We start from the raw sequence: 17,400 nt of genomic DNA on the forward strand, positions 1-17,400 counted from the left end.
ATTAATAATTAACTATTGTTGTGCTCATCACTAAATTAGACAGGCAGTGCTGCCTTGTGGTAGACTGTCACATACGACGGTTTTGACAAAAAAGTACCGGTGCTGAGCACCAGAAACCAGTAACTCAAATTAAGCACTGCCTCAATCACAACTGGAGCAACGAATGGGCACTGACTAAGTTGAATCAATCAGTGCTTGGTCCCTGCTGCACAGAGAGGAAAGGAAACAATGTTAGGCCTGCTTTGACAAAGTGCGAGGCTGTAAAGAAGAGTGCCAGGCAAGCCAACAAATGGTAAACAACGGGCGGGATCCAAACCCTTTTATGTATACAAAAGTGCCTTGCGAGCGAGACGCATACTCTAGTGCTGCTGTCACAGGCTCGATGCTTAAAATGATTGATTCAGGAGGTTTTGGACAGTTGTATCATTCTCAGTGACGGAAGTAGGGTCAGTGAGAATCATATGATCCACAAGGTCTGCTATTTTGGGCCTGGTTCGGGCAGTTCTTGTGGTTCTCCCATGACCTAATTTTGTTAATCGGTCTTCTGTGTGTGTAACGGTAAGCGAAAGCGATAGGCAATGCCAATGCTTGTCTACAACCAATGGCATACTTGGTCATCTCATAGAGGAGCACAATGGGGGGCGCATGCCTTGTTATGGCTTCCTGCATGTGTCCTTTTCGGCTGCCTTCATCCATCATGGATCTGGACTTTAGCCCAATCATAACATGCAGTGGGAAAAAACTGTGCCTCACTTTACGAAATATATACGTTTCCTAGTAACAGAGTCATAGCATTTTTGATTATTCACCAATAGGAAAGCTAGCTGCTGAAATCAATGTGACATCAGGTCCCATGTTTGAATCATTGTAAGGTCTGCTCAGCCTTTCATCCTTCCAAGACAGATAAAACAAGTACTATGACCGAGGTAATTAATGTTCTTTTTTTTTTTAGGTATGGCAACTACCCCCTTGGCTTGGGTAATAACCATATCACTATTCCGGGACCAGAGGATATCACTCTGACCAGCGCATTTGGAAATAGCTACACAATAACGGTGTATCGGGAAGACAGGCCAAGCATGCTTTTGTTTGAAGACTATATGATGTGCGGTTTTGTGCAGGTAACTTTACTATGTTTTATGTTCTGTAAAATGTACAAGAGACTACTTTTCAATACAAAAAATACTTCACATTATAATATAATATACACTCATTATTAGTATGAATTTTTGCAGAATGGGCATAGCTAATTATCCATCTGTTTAGTAGCTCCACACTGGTGACAACATACGTACAACCTTGTTCTATTTGCTAAAGGTCTGTTATTTTGATTTTAAGCAGGCGTACAATGCCCATAGGGCCAAGAGAGCTTCACCCTCTGCCTCACCCTGCAGTCACATGAGCTCACTACTCACCCTGCACTCATGTGACACTTCACTCACCTGTCCTCCTAACTGTTCAATCTGCAATCTCACTCAAACAAGCCCATCACTAACCATCTATTCATTCATCCCACTGTGCACTTACATCCACACCCAAATTCATATGGTCACCAGGGTTGGATTGGGATTGAAAAATTTTATGAAAAGAAAGGGGGTGGGGGGCATGTTTTATTAACTTCACTGAGATAAACAAAAAAAAACACAGATTAGTTCACATTGCTGAGCCACACATGAATGCAAGTGAGACCACTTCTACTCAGGCCCCCTGCCCCCACTCAATCAGCATACATTAATGGGCCGGCCCAGCATGAGAAAGGGAGTGATACCTCCGCCCATCTACCAACTATGAAAGGCCACTCAGGCACCCACTGGGCCGCTGGTGACATCCTAACAACACAGACAGCCCACAGGTGCCCAAAAAAGCAGCCTACAGCTAGAACTCAGCTACCGGCCTTCGGCCATTCCTGAGTGCCCGCTTTACCAATCCGACCCTGTGGTCACCTCACTCAGACCCTGCAGTCACTCTTCTTACCCTACTCTAACACTGGGGCATCGCTCATCGTGCACTCACATGGGCGCTCCTGCCACCCACACAGCACAGAGGTTTAATGTGCCTGCTACAAAGAACGTGTACCATGCAGATCACAGAACTGAGTGTGAGTAAACTAGGAGTAGCGCTATACCAAAATGAAATGTTTGTCAGAAAGGTGCTATAGAGAGATGAGGTGCATTGTTGGTGAGTGGTTGTGAGGAAATTCATGGAGAAGGAGGAAATGGGGAGGGGTGCCAAAAAAGACTGTTGCACTGTGTGCGACCAGTGCTAGGGCCAGCACTGGCTGGGAGTGTTAGCCCCCCCCGAAGTGAGGGTCCAGTTCTTTTTGTCATCTTGTGAAAACATAGAGAACGTCCTTTTTTAGGTCTCGCCTAGTGTTGCAGCGCGCATGCGTTGCATGCTCGGCAAAACATATTATTAAAGAGGAGATTTCAGAAGGGGGCTTGAAGCCCCGCCCCTCTTTTTCATTGGCTGGCGGCACCGTTTATGCTAAACGGTGGCCTGCCATTGTAAATGAGGGTTTTTGTGCCGCCTTTTCCCCTTTTCGTCCAGCCCTTCCGGACAGGATTGTCTGCTTTGCGGCTGTTGCGAAGCAATTTCTTATTGTTAGGGGGGCCATCTGTTTCTAAATAGCAGTATCAGGTCACTTGCCTTGTTTTCGTTTCGCGTCCGCGTGCAGGGGGCATCTGTTTTGTTTGCGTCCGTGTAATGCTTGTTTTGTTTCTTGTTAGGGAAAACATTTTGCCCGTTGCAGAAAACTGTTCTACACCTCCACCCAATCCGGGTTGACCCTGGAAGGGGGGTAAATGTTCCGATCATAGTTTGTGGACTTTCAAAAAGGACTCCTGGACGCAGTGTGTTCAATATACACGGACGCAGTTTTATTCTTTTAGTTTCTTGCTTCTTCACAATAGGGAGCTCCTAAATTATAAACAAAAAATATTTATAAAAACACGATTGAAGGGCGTCCAGCATTTCCACACCAACGGTTCTTTTCAGATCTGCAGCAGGGGCCTGCCTGCCTGCCTTTGGGTCCGGCCTGAACACCCTTCCTCGGTTAGAGCAGCGCTTCAGGCTGTGTATAGGCAACAACTGAAAATAATCCAATTTAGGCAACTTGGATTGTTTCCAGCTAACAGGGAGGACAAAATGTAGCTCAAAGGGACATACAAGTATGTCTTTATTTTAAGTACTGACAAATAAACAACAGAGGGTCCCTGAAATCTCAATGGGGAGGAAGAGAGCAAGGGAGAAGCACAAGCTAAACAACAAAATCTTCCTCCTATGACATTAATATTATGGGTGATTCATCCACATAATGTATATATATATATATAGTTGTCCCGCAGATTATTAGAACATTACAACAATTTATTTATTCATATTTTATTAGTATCAAAAAGGTAATGAAATAAAAATTATATACAGTTAAAAATTATTTGATATCTCTAATCAGTGCTGTCAATAGATAGGCAGAGGCCCTTGTTAAAAAGACAGGATTCAGTAAGGAACACTACTTATACAAAGACAATTTGTAAGCAACAATAATTCAAAACGCATATACAATTATTTTAAGTACTTACGTGTAGCTGTAGAGAGAGCGCTTACTTCCATCTGCATTGTCCCGTAGCGCTTAGACAATCTGGGCTTCAAACCACGTAGTTCACCGCCTGAGTAACGGAACGCTGTATGTGCAGATCTAAGAAATAGGCAAATAAGCCACTTTACCTGCGGCGGGCCACATAAATTCCTGATCCCAGGTGTGTAGAAGTCTGTTCTGGCGGCGAAACGGCACTGATTTCAGATTGTTAACGTGTAAAAATACATAGAGATTTAAATTGTAAAACAAAAAAAATAAATTCTTATGACATCTTGAGCTTGTTTCACGAATAAAAAATACGATTCCTTTGGTGCCACCACCAAGGGGCTTCGCTCGTGTGTGTGAGGCCGGCAGAGGCGCCAAACGGGGGCACGAAAAATATTTGTTGATATTACATTTCAAAACTTTGAGACAGCTTATCTATCCTAGGTTATTAGGGGACAATTTAATCAGAAAACAATGTTATTTTTAATAATTCACATACATTTCTCAACAGCTGCAGCGATGGTTGGTGGGAACCGTAAAACCCTGCCCCGACCTCCCCCCGCTCCACACTAGAAGAGGCAGAACCCTCAGATTGACACTGTTTAAAGGCATGCTTTAGAGTTAGACCATTGCTGAACTTTCCCTAATGTAAAACGTGTTTGCTTTATTTTTTTTATCAGTGACTATGTGACCTGCTAACAGTACCACGTCACAATCATTTCCGCTAACATCTCTAAAGTTTTATTGTGTATTTCATAATTTAATGTACCTCTGGCCAAACCTTCGGTTACTTTGAAATATTGTTGAATTTTAGAAATGAACGGGTTCCTACGATGCTGATTTTGTGTTGCTGCAGCACAGGCACTTGATTGCCTCTCCGGAATGGACAGATTAAAATTCAATTAAAACGGGTTTTCGATCAGAAACGTGATTATTTTATGAATAATTTATATATATCGAGGCAGTGAGTTCGCAGAAAATGTAATTGTCTCTAGAAGTAATGAAGCGCTCTAAAGAATAGAGGCGTGTGACCCAGGAATCAAGCAGAGTAGGGGATTCACATCCTGGCTTTCACGGAGATTGTGTAGTTTTGGTCAAATCGCTGTATTTCACAGTGCCTCGGGCTGTGTGTGCATTTCAATCAAAGTGTCATTAACCGATTTAAAGAAAATACGCACACAATATTTCTGAGCATAATGGTCCAAGGGTCATGCAGTGACATTTTGGGGTCACCTTTGTGAATTTCACACAAACCATCTCGAGCCCGACAGTCACCACAAAATGGAGCGTAGACATGAGGGGTGGGAGGGGGAACACAAAGGGGAGTTTGGAAATGTTTATAATATTTTATGGTGACCATCCGATCCCAGGCACCTCAATGAGAATTTATTAACAACTCATTGAGGCATCCTCCATCCTCCAAGCGGGGGTGGGGCAGAGAAGGATGTGTGGGGAGGACCACAGAAGAGCTCCTTTGTGGGTGTGAAAAAAAAGTAAAACAAGCATTGGCATAGCCAATAGGTCTCGCCTTTGGGACACTATAAGTGTTTACTTAGCCATGCAACAGTTTATGTTGTTGCACCAAGGATATTGTGCTGCATAACTAAAAACGTATAAAGTCCCAAAAGCGAGACCTATTGGCTATGCCAATGCTCTCTGCCCCATCACACTCTTTTTTTTTAACTTTAATAAGCACGCGCCGTCTTCACGGAGACCGCGCTATGCAATGCAATAGGTGTTGCTTTTGGTATCGTAAATAACATTGCTTTTTAATTTTTTTAAAGGCATTTGCATTTACAATGTCAATAGCTCAAAATAATGTCATTACAAGACTTATTGTATTGCAAATGCTTTTCTTGCAAGTTCTGCACAATGAGTGGCCTCTCAACTCGCAAGGTGCTGCTGTGGTGCTCACAGTTTCATGCCTCATAACACGGCCACACGTTCCCCGATTACACCCGGGCTACAAATAGGGGTGGTGCAAGATGAGTTCTTACTTTCCGGGGACGGCAACGGTGGCAGTTTTGGTAGAGCGGGGGTCCAAAAACGGCAATCTCCAAGGCTCTGCCCCACTCGCCAAGGCCACACCCCCTTCATTATGTTCACTCACACAGTGAAAACTATTCCTAGGTTGGCAAGTTTTCAATGTGCTGGGTCCCGAAGCTCAAAAGACTGTTTTGACACTATTCTTCATAGTGTAACATCTTATCTGGGGCACATGTCCAAAAAAACGTAAATGCTCGATTTTCGTTAGTGCCCTAAACTAGACTCTTTCCTGCACAAGTGCTATTTACAAAAAAAAGAATTTAAGTAACTACAATATCAGTCACAAACAGAAATGTAAAATTAGCATTTTAAATGAAATTCGCAGTTTTTGTACATCAGGCTTGCTCCCACGTACAAAGAGGTCATTGGACTTAGAAATGTTGGAAAGTACAAATATTTTCAAACAAACTGGTTGTACTTGATAGTTGCTTTAAGAAAACTACTATTTTCACCAAGTACCTAAAACGTCCTGGGTGAATTGTTTATTTTATTGATATTGGCATTGTTCTCATTGGCGCTCTTTGTTGTCTGTGACAAAGCACAAAGGCATCTTTCCAAGGTCGTTGAACAAATAATCATCCCTCAGTTGATGAATGTGTAAATTATCCCCAGTGCACTCTGCAGTTAAGAACTGCCATGCTAAGATATAAGGAGAATGCTGCAGCGCCAATGGATTACAAACACCCTTCAAAGCCAGATTGTATGAGGGTGGGAGTCAGGGAGAGCAGTAGTGTTTAATTTGTGCAGGTGTTAGAGTTACTTGGGGCTGCCATTCGGGTTTGGGAACCTGGACGTATTGCTCATCATCAGAGTTTGGCATAGCGCAAGATAGAAAAGCGACAAAAAAGGAAAACTGTGACGAAGAAATAAAGAAGGGATGAAAAAGAAGGTGCAAGAGCGAGACACAGAGATAGGCAGGCAGTGTAGAGTGGTGAAATAAAGGCACGGAGTGAAATAAGAAGTCGGCATTCGTGGGATGCTGCGGATCCGCTATTTAACAGTGACAGGTTCCTAAGAAAAACTTTGGGCTGCTGCACATTTTGAGGGTTCATTCACAAAGGAAACATTCAGGTGTAAACACACGTTTAAGACTGAAAATACTTCTACCTACATGCGTCAGGAATTCACAAAAGTGATCAAAAGCCGGAGTAAATGGAATTGGAACACCCAAAACTCCTCTCTGTCTCCTTTTCACCCTAGAAATGGTCGAAGGGTGACTCCAGCAGATGACTGACGTCACTTCCCTTCAAGGATGGGAAAGGGAATGGACCACCCACAGATTGTTGGGGTCATAGATCAAGAGCTTTCTCTATGAGAAGAATGTTCCCATCCAAGCGAAACCAGTGCCCTTCGTTCTCCCTGTGAGTACTTACTCAGTATGGAGAACTCCACACAGGAGGAATAGGAGTATTTTTAAAAGTCACATGACGTTCTCAGAAGTTCGCCTGAAAACCTACACCTGGTACAGCTTCCTAGATGTACTGCCGGGGCTGTTGGTAAATCCTTAGAAAGGGTGAAACTATGCTCGGTCAGAGATGTAACTCTCAGTCAGCACTTTTCAATTTTTTGATGAATAGGCGCATTTTTTTTTTTTAATGTACCACTGTAAAGCAGACACTTATTGCTCAGGTGAGACGCATTTATGCCCGTGTATCAAAAGTAACACTATTACCCTCATCACAGTCAATGGACAGCACTCACCAATATTAGCTGAAAATAGTTAATGGACTCTGGCGCTCACCCTCAATGTCTGCCCTATTAAAAAATATAAGGATATAAAAATATAATTTAAAACGTAATATCATTTAATTGATTGTTTTTGTTTGGTCCATTCAAAGTGACTATCATATACACTGTCCTCTGGTCCTTCTCCCCTGGGAGTGTGCAAAGATTGCAGAGAGTTTAAAGCTCCCTAAGGGTGAGGAGGAGCTAGCCTGCGGATACCTTGCAGCTCACTCTGACGAAGAGCAGATTTTACAGAAGACTTAGGGCCTCATTTATGAGACGTGATGCATCACTGCGTGAAAACAGCGATGCGTCACTTCTCAGTGCGCCCTCCTTGCGACATGATGGATGCGGCATATTTACTGTATGACGCATCATGTCGCAAGGAGTTACAGATACGTCAGTATTTCTGACGTATCTGTAGGAGAAAAAGTGACGCATTGCTGGATTGTGTCACAAAAGTTACGCAACTCCAGCAATGTGTCCTGGTCAAGCCCCATGTGAAAGGGCCTGCATCAGTCTTACGCCTCCTGTGAGGCAGGCATAAGATATTGACGCATTTGCACTATAGAAGTGGTGCAGTGAAATCTCGTAGGTTTCACTGCGTCACTTCTACAAGGCATTCTTACGTGGGAACCCCCACCCTGCATACATTATACCTGACGCAGGTATAATGTAGCGCAGGGGTTTACAAAGTGACGCACTTTGTAAATAGGGCACAACAGGGGGCATGTTTTACGCTGCTGATGCATCACAAAAAGTGACGCAATGGAAGCGCAAAACTGTTGCAAGGCTTCATAAATAAGGCTCTAAGAGCGCACAAGTGAGCATGAGCAGAGGTTGCACATGTCTAACAGCTGAAGCGTGAGGATCATGAGCTCAGGCTACTGTGATCTAACAGCTGCCTGATGGGGATCGACATGGGTTCCAGAGGTCTGAAAGCTCAAGAATGATGCTGAGCTCAGGGTGCAGAGGTCAGAAGCTCATTCAGAGTTCGTAGAGGCCTGAGAGCTTCCTAAAAGGATGAACTGAAGTTGCAGATGGCTTAAGGCACATCTATGAGCATGAGTAATTGAGGTAAGCAAGACCCGAGGCGGTGGGTCATAGGCACCAATCACAATGGAGCTTTATGTTGAGGCTGGGGTATCGCATATCGCATCTGCCCCTGAAGCCAGTTCTGGATGACCAAATAGGGAAAGTAGGCGCCAGCCTATGGGCCCCACTCCTTTGAGGGCCCTTGCGGCAACGGATCAAAATAATATTAATATGATCTTGAAGGAAAATTGCAATGAAGCTTTCTTAAATTGTTTCCAAAAGATAGAAAAGAATGAATCAACTTTAAGAAAGGAAAACTTGGCCACTGATATATGACTTGTTTCAAAAGAAAGACTTCAAAGGTATCCTGAAAGATTTCACCACAAACAAATTGGGGAAAGTGAACATTTAAAGTTGTAATGCTTTATTAAAATAAAATAAAAATGTTTTTGTTTAATAACAATAATTGATAATGTTTAGTTGCGTGTAACAAAATTGGTTTATTAAAATTGTTGGTTGGTGAAATTAAAAACATATTAGAAGATAATTTGGGGGGCCATGAAATTTCGACTGCCTAGGGGTCTCCACAGGGTTTAATCTGGCACTGCCTGAAGCAGAAGTAGGTGACAGAGGGACATGGAGCGACCTCTGCTGGTCAGTCAGTGTACACTAGCGCTTGGTGGCGGTGTGTGTCACGCAGATCGTTGAAACGGAGACGCAGATCGTTGAAACGGAGTCTTGTGCTGGTTAACAGTTAACGCTGCCGTGAATGCTTGGCTGGGCTGTCAGGCTCATCACCAAAAAGACATGTAATTCAGCTGATTGTCTGGCTGCCCTGTTAAACCGCATGCCCGAGTGCAGGCTCTTTGATGTCTGACATGGTACGTGCCAAGGGGCGCGCGGAGGGATGACATCATGCAGGTCATGGAATGATCCTGTGCCTGGTGCCCTTCCATGTACTGATCAGTTAACAACAAGCCAGTCCCACAGAATGTACTTTACCAATGAACAGGGGATAATGGAATTCAAACTGCACACTCCACTTGTCGTACTTGGCTACAGTAACACAGCCAATTCCATCAGACCCCCTTGAATAGCACCGCGTAGGGGGGAAACAACCTAACTTTTTGGTAAATTGTATAAGATAGAACGATGAGCACTTACACGTTTATTTCTATTAAATAGAAAAACTAAAGCGTTCATTTCTAGTAAGCCAAAAATGTACTACACATCAAAACAACAACATAGTAAGATTACATAATCAATCAGCAACAATATATAAAATCAAAGATAATTCAATAAGACCAATTAATATATTGGTATCCAATAAAAATGCAATAAAAGGCAGCTCTGAAGGAAGAGGATGTTTGAGCTATTAATTGCACAGCATTTTCGTAGCTTCCCCATAAAATGCAGCAGTGAACTTGAGCCTATGGAACCTTATAAAATTGCTCCTTCTTAATTAAATACAATAAAATGCCAAATAAAGTGAGCCAATTTCATACACTTCTCTTGTCTTCTTCATTAGAACAGCATGTACCTTGACATTACTTAAGATATATGCACTACAGTGGTTTGTTTACATATCAGTAGAGCTAGTTTTGTAGTTTTTAAGCCCATCTTTTGAAATATCAGCTATAACCAGCTACCATTGGCAGATGAGCATAAAATTAAAAAATATATATCGCTATCTAAAATACCATCACAAACTGGACAGTGATTGGTTCAAGGAGATTACCCTTTGCGGTAAAACTAGGGAATGGTCAAATTCACCAAGGGCCCAATACACAAACGCCTTCATAAGTACAGGAAGTAATGCTACCGGAGTAGGGTTTTACATACTTGCCATTGTGAATCAACCCCAGAATAGCTTTTGGTTATTTTCATTTTATTCCCATTTTGGATATTTTGGGGCCAACTTGCAAAGGCATGAAAGAGTACATAAAATAATACCACAGAAAACCTACTTTATTTACTCCCATCTTTTTATGAATAGGCCTCAAAATATTCATAGCCTGGGGCTCTCCTTCCTTTAAATGGAATCAAGAACAATATGGTAGTTTGATGTACACCATATGTTTGGATATGAGTCTTTTCATAATTCGCAATTGAAGTCAGTCATACTCTTACAGAAGATCCTTTATAACGAGGCTACCGTGATTATCTACGCGGCATCACAGACACTCGCTTCGAAAGTCCTGATGAAGACCCCATAGCGATGGTCTGATTACTTCGCACTAAAAATAGGGCTTGTTGACACGTCGAAGTACTTAAAAATCAAACATCTTAGTCCCTGCTGAACATTGAATGTTTCATTTTATGTAGAGTTTGAGCATAGGACGATTATTAATGAATTTGGTGTTGATACTGTGAACATTAAGTTTTTGTTGATAGGATTGTCTTTGTGTTATGTGTATGTTTCTATTGTTTACCACATTCTCACTATCCATTGTGTTGTAATTGTCTTTGGAATAATACTGTGTGTGTGTGTGTATATATATGTCATGCCTGTGTAAATTTATATATTGAATTATTTTCATTTCACGATTTTGTCAGTGTCTTCCGTAAATCTGGAAAGATTGGGAGGATTATTTTTCTATTTTTATTAATTGAATAGCCTTCTCACTAGGCGGGTGGTTAAATATAAGTTAATAATTATTGCTTTTTTGATAATATGTTGTAGCAGAACCATTGTTCGTTTATTGCAATTGCACCCAGGATCTGTGCCTCACTGGATTACCCCATTGATATTAATGGGGCTCTCTTGAGGCAAAATAAGTCCCAAAACCCTTTTGTGTCGTAAATTTAACATACCTGACATTTAGGGGCATAACCCAGGCCTCTGCAGCGCATAGTGATTAAGGGGGCCACCAATCCTTCAGGGAGTTCTCAAACCTTCAAGGCGGCCCCATTCAACCCAAGGCCAATGAATACCTGGGAGACATCAGAGACTCAGGGGCCACTCATCACATTTCACAGGTGCCCCATCATTTTGTGTTACTCCACTATCAGCAATTAGCCTACCTAGCCATTTGTCAATTTTAACATGCGAGGACGGAAGCAATACTGGAATTATACGCTCAGAGAAGAGTGAAATCTTTATTTAGGCCTTTGACCAAAGATGGTCATAAAAGAATCTTGCACATACCTTAATCAAGGACAGTCCGTCCTTCTGGAAACAGCTTAAAGATTCATCAACCGCGCAGTCTAGAATCATATAAAAAGTAATCGCCCAGGATTTAATCTAGAATTGAATCAGTCAAAAAGTTACTTTCACCTAATAATTGATTAAAATCATGCATGACCATTGAATTGGATTTTTAATAACTATTGAAAACTGGCTTAATTATTTTTCTGTCTGGTTCCATTCCCGAGATGTATTATTATTTTAATCTGTACTCTGATTTTCTAAATTTTTTAAGTAATTCAAATTTGTGTAATGTTGTCGGCTGACCCCCCATGCTTATGGAAAACTTTATCAGCCTGGGTTGTCCAAAATCCCCTTTCTGTGCCTGTATGTATGTGTACATGTGTTTTGTGCGTGTGTTGACACTATTTCTCGCCGGAGAGCTAAGGCTGTCTGTAAGGGGAGGCCTAGAAAGGGAAAAAACCTGCATTCGCAAATAAGGATCCAACACTTAAGTGGTGCCTCGAGAAGTGTAGTGTACACATCAAATTGTTGTGATTGCCTTGTATTCTCCTCTTTCCCGAACACTTCTATGTTATCTGAACAACTGTAAGTAGCTCAGAGTCTCATAGTAAAGCGCCCCGACGCCTCTTAGTCTGGTTTCCACTCTTTAAAAATCTGCCAATGAAATGCATTAGTTAAATAAAGGAAGCCTGCGTGGTCACACATTATGAGGCCAAAAAATGAGCATTTTGTGGATTTCCAAAATTCCACGGTTACTTACGCAGAGACCCGCTCAGACGCTACTTACTGGAATTTCACACCTCTTCTCGCGCCCATTTTACTACATAGGCATAATGGAATTTTTACGAGGTGTAATATTATTGTGTTAAATACTCAATTTTAAGTTATGAAATCCTCAAAGAAACAATGATGTGCTGCAGCTGCAACCAGCAACACTTTTTTTCCCGTAGGGTGCAGCATTTTTTTTTTAATATAAAATTAAAAACAAGGCTTATACGCGCGCGCCCAACATGCAGCTCTCCGAGGAGGACTTTGAAAACCCCTCTGGGGTAAGAAACGCCGAATGTCCGAATAACGCGGGAAACGGCGCGCGGCCATTACAGCCGTTGGCTCCCTATTAAATAACACGGCTCTTTGATATGCGTCCAGGCATTTCTAGCCTCGCTCCTGTGTCCAGCCTGAAATAATGAGCGTCTGCGCTCCGGGGGCGCGCACGGGGAGCGGGGCGTGCTATCACGGAGGGCAGCCGCCCCTGCCTCTCATCTTGGCATGAGGGAGAGTGTGCAAACACCCCTGGCCTTTCATCCTTGCCCCGCGCGGCTCCTTGCAAGCATCGAGCTCACTCGTGAAAAGCTCACATTGCACCGGCCTCGGAGCTCCGCTCCTGCCTTCAATAAGTCGAGCTCGCTTTTAATCTCTCTAGTTTACAGAGCTTTGAGCTCAAAAGACATTTCACCTCGAAGTGGAAAGTTGCTACTCCTGTGTTATACGCACTGAGAAAAAGAAACAAGCATTGGCAAAGCCAACGAGTCTACCCCCCCCCCCCCCCCAACCCATCTGCCTGGGGTATTGGCTGTGTCAGTGTTTCTAGTCCTGTTGCGCAGTAGTTTGGCTGCTGTGCTGCACGGCAGAAAGTAAAGCTAGTGCTATGACGTGGCCTGTGTTGGTTGCGTCATAGCACTTTTTAGGTTTTGCCTGCACAGTGCTTGAGAAATCTATTGTTTTAAATATAAACTTAAAAGGGACTTACTCTCTTTCCTGGTTTCCCATTAGTTCCTGTGCCTGTCACTAACCTTTCTTCCATTTCTGTTGGCTCAAGGATAGTTTCCTGCATTTACCAACACTTGTTCCTCGTCTGCTTCTCTTATCAGTTTCCCACCGCTGAAATACTGTTAACATCCGTTTTGATGGAACTATGGGCCATATTATCAAGAAAGGGCGATACATTATCGCAGCTTTTATCGGCAGGAAACTTTGGAATTCCCATGGAAGCACAGGTTCTGGTGTTAACCTGGGCTTCAATGGGAATTCACAAGTGCATATTATCAAGCCCATTATCACCGCTTTAGCGGCAGTTTCCTGTCGATAAAAGTGGCGATAATGTATCGCCCTTTCTTGATAATATGGCCCTATATTTTCGTAAAGAAAAGATTAGGCTAGACAGTGGAGCCCTTTAAGTCACAGCACCTGAACCGCTATCCCTAAATCCTATTGTATACCCTGGAACTACCCAGAGGTTCATGTGCACCACCAAAGATCTAGACAAAGAATTTTTAAATCTGTGTCCACAAATATATTCTTCAAGGTTCTTCTCTATTTTTGGTACAGTATTAAAACACGATTCAGAATGATAAAAAAAACAGCCAACGCGTTTCATCCCTACAGAGGGACTTCTTCAGGGCAAAGTAAGTCTCTGTATTAGACAAGGCGATGAGCAATCCAAGAGGAGAGAGTAACCAGAGGATATGGTATAATCCAGTCAACTTGTCTATTTTATGGAGCAGAGAGAGAGATCCTCACATGCGTCAAGTAAGGAAGAATGGTCATAAATTGGTGCCAAATTATCTGGTTCTTAGAACTCTTCATGTAATTTTATTTTGCATTTAGTCAGCGCCTTGTCCAGAGAAACAGGTCTTTTATATACTCATTTTAAGATAGCAAGGTCCATGGTCCAAAGATTTTTGGAAAAGGACCAATGTGGTTGGCAAGAGTGCCTTGACTGACCCGGATCAGTCGGTGTCTAGATTCCTTACGTCTGCTGGTCAGCGATGTCAGGACCTATGTTCGTAAAGTTTTGCCTTTTACCATTGCAGCATATTTATATAACAATTTATCACCCGGAGAGATTAAGTGATTTGCATAGAATCACAGGATGATGTGCCGTGCCGCTGAGACTTGAACCGGGATCCCCAGCTCTCAGGTCAGCAGCTCTGGCTGCTTCACCACATCCTCTCCACTCTGTCAGAGAGCTCTTTCCTTCTTCCGGACAATGATTGAAGAAAACAGCTCTTTACTCATTACATAGGCGAAACTAATGCACTACCAATGCTTGTTCTAATTGCTGGCGGGAGAGAGGGCAGGGAGGAAGGTAAGAGGAGGGAGGGCGTGCTGAGGGCAACACAGATAACGGTAGGAGGGCGGGTGGCAGGGGCAACACAGACAGCGAAGGGAGTGCATGTGGCAGGCTCAAGACACAATGGGGAAGGAGGGTGGGAGGCGCAAAGCGCGTGCGAGGGGCAACAAGACAGAGAGAGAGGGCTGGGGGTGGGGGTAACACATACAACTGAGGGACAGCAGGTGGTGTGGGCAAGACAGACAATTGTGGGACGTTGGTTGGCGGGGCAAAATGGACAACAGAGGGACCTTAGATGGGGGCCAACATGATGTACTTTGGAGCGTCAGTGTGTGGGAGTGCAACACGACAGATAGTAGCATGGAAAAGGGAGAAGTACATGAGGGAGACAGCTGAAAAATATGCACTCTGATAGAGTGCTTAAACACAAAGAAGAACGCAGTGCTTAATAAATAAGCAGTAGGACATTAGTAATGCGTCTAAGCTCCAGGGGAGGGACACATACAGGAAGAGGAGGCTCTGTCTTAGATGAGACCTAAAATAGGTGACAGATGGAACGCTTGATTAATCTCAGCAACTTGTAAATACTCTAGCCACATTCCAGTCTATTATTTCTTTCTTACTTTGCCACTACAGACAAAGACAAACCTCATGCAAATCAGTCTTGGCCCTGGTCCCAAAAACAATGTGGAATCTGAACTGCTAAGCCAGTTGGTGGTCCCCCCTGCAACCAAAGTCTGATTTCACCCTACTTAGGCCTTGTCAGTGAGAAAACATCTGGGCACATCTCTCCTACATAGGAAGAGACAGTCAGACCTGAGCTGCCAGGCCAATTCCCTCTGAATGGCAACACAAGGTTTTAGATATGTTTTGCCTTTTGGAACTCGTCAGCGAGGAGCTGCTTAAGTCTTATGGAACTGTGAACACGGGGCACAACTCTAGGGCAGACCTATCCTGCTTTCAGAGGCTTAGACAGTATAAAACTCGATGAGTGAAAGGTTTGACTACATTCTTGGGTCTCATCAGTGAGGTTCAGTTTAAGTCTCGAGGCACAAGGAACAAGTTAGTTATAAACCCGCAGTTATCTATCATGACAACAATGTATAAGGTTATGATCCATTCTGGTTTTGCAATGGACACTACTTGTAAATCCAGCTCTATACAAGGTATTTCTAAGTGACTTTTAAATTATACAATTCATTTTCAGGTGACTCAGCCAGGCTGATTGTCAACTGTGGGTCAATAACCCACCCACAGTGACAGAAAAGAACTGCTTGCCGCAGGCCGGCACTCCCATCAAAATCAAAGAACATCTTTTGCTTAAACATAAACACTGTGCGCAAGCATGAACAAGAAAATCCCTGTTAAGTTGTCTTGTCGCACTTTGTTGAGAGCAGTAGCAGGTCATTCTGGAATGTTGGGCTGCCTCGTGAAACCCTGTGCAAAGTGTTGTCCTGCAGGAGAAGGGCTTTCTGATGTTCATGTCAGTTTGAGCAATGCTGCCAAATATCTGCCCAGTGTGTCCAGACCCTCAGGCTCCAGTGGGAGATCACAGCTGCCCATGAGAAGAGCTCAGTGCTTGAGCTACCAGCAGCAGTAAAACTGAGGGAGTGCACCCCTAGCAGCTCACACAGGACTGTAGGCTAGAAGTACAAAGATATGGTCACGAAATCCCGGTCAAAATTTGCGACCAGTATTTGTGAAGCTACCTATGTTCTACTAATAGGTTGTTTTACTAATTATCAATTCTTAGTGGGCCGCAATTTGACTTACCTCATGAATATTAATGAGGTAGGTGGCACATTGTGAACCACAAGGAATTGCAGCCATCGCAGGGATGGTGGCCTGCTGAGGTCAACTGACCACCATGTCTGTGATTGCTTTTAAATAAAGCATTTTTTTCTTTAACTGTAACCCGTTTTCCTTAAAGGAAAATGGAATGCATTTAAACAACAAAAAATGAAAAGTGTAATTTCTCTTTTTGAACCAGTGCCTAGCCTTACATTTTTTTTTAACATTCACAATGAGGATATAATCCCGTGGGGACTGCTTCCTGTTTGCGAAAGGTTTACAGCCTCCTTTGAGGTGTCGGTAAAATATTAATGTTTTGCAACAGCATTTTGGTTGCAAAAAGTTAATTTAATACATACCACTATGATTTGGAATTTGGAAGTGACGCCCCCTACACCCCCCTCCCAAATCGGCATTTGGTCGCAAACTCAAAGTGAGATTCGGTAACAAGATATTGAATCGTAATTTGGTGTTTGTATATTTAAAAAAGGATTTTTACGAACCAGGTCTTTTGCGACTTCAAAAATGATTTGTACATCTAGCCTGTGTACATAGAGTGACAATTTCCTCATTACACCAATTGAACTGTGGCTGGTATCATTTTTTAATGATATGTTGCCATGAATTTACTAAAAATCACGCAACGCAAAGCTATGAGAACATTTGCAGCATTTCACAAAGGCAGAAAAGGCGCATCATCATACGCTGATTATGTCATCAGCCATGCTTGCGCTAAATATGTTTCGTTTGTGTGACTCTCAACACGATTTATCATTGTGCCACAACAGAAAGGGGACTGCATACAAATGATCACCTTAAATCCCATAATTTGCTCCCTTTTCACAGAAATATCAGGTATTACTTGTGGAAAATAAACGCAAAATGTACGTCCATTATAGCTCACACGACGCACATCAGCGCAATGTAACGCAAAGTGGGGAGAGGAGTTGGCCTAACTCCTCTCCCCACTTTGCGTTACATTGCGCTGATGTGCATCGT

At 42.9% G+C, this 17,400-nt stretch overlaps 1 protein-coding gene across 2 annotated transcripts in view; it reads left to right on the forward strand.

Moving 5' to 3' along the window:
- CPED1 (cadherin like and PC-esterase domain containing 1) overlaps window positions 1-17,400 on the forward strand; it is a 320,213-nt gene that overhangs the window by 170,380 nt on the left and 132,433 nt on the right. For both annotated transcript variants that reach the window (XM_078680455.1, XM_078680463.1), the window contains exon 7: window positions 953-1,121. In XM_078680455.1, coding sequence (XP_078536581.1) covers window positions 953-1,121 — 169 coding nt within the window. The remainder of the gene's footprint in view (window positions 1-952; window positions 1,122-17,400) is intronic.

The sequence above is a fragment of the Lissotriton helveticus genome, chromosome 1_1 (assembly GCF_964261635.1).
Source record: "Lissotriton helveticus chromosome 1_1, aLisHel1.1, whole genome shotgun sequence".
In the NCBI taxonomy this organism is placed as follows: Eukaryota; Metazoa; Chordata; class Amphibia; order Caudata; family Salamandridae; genus Lissotriton; species Lissotriton helveticus.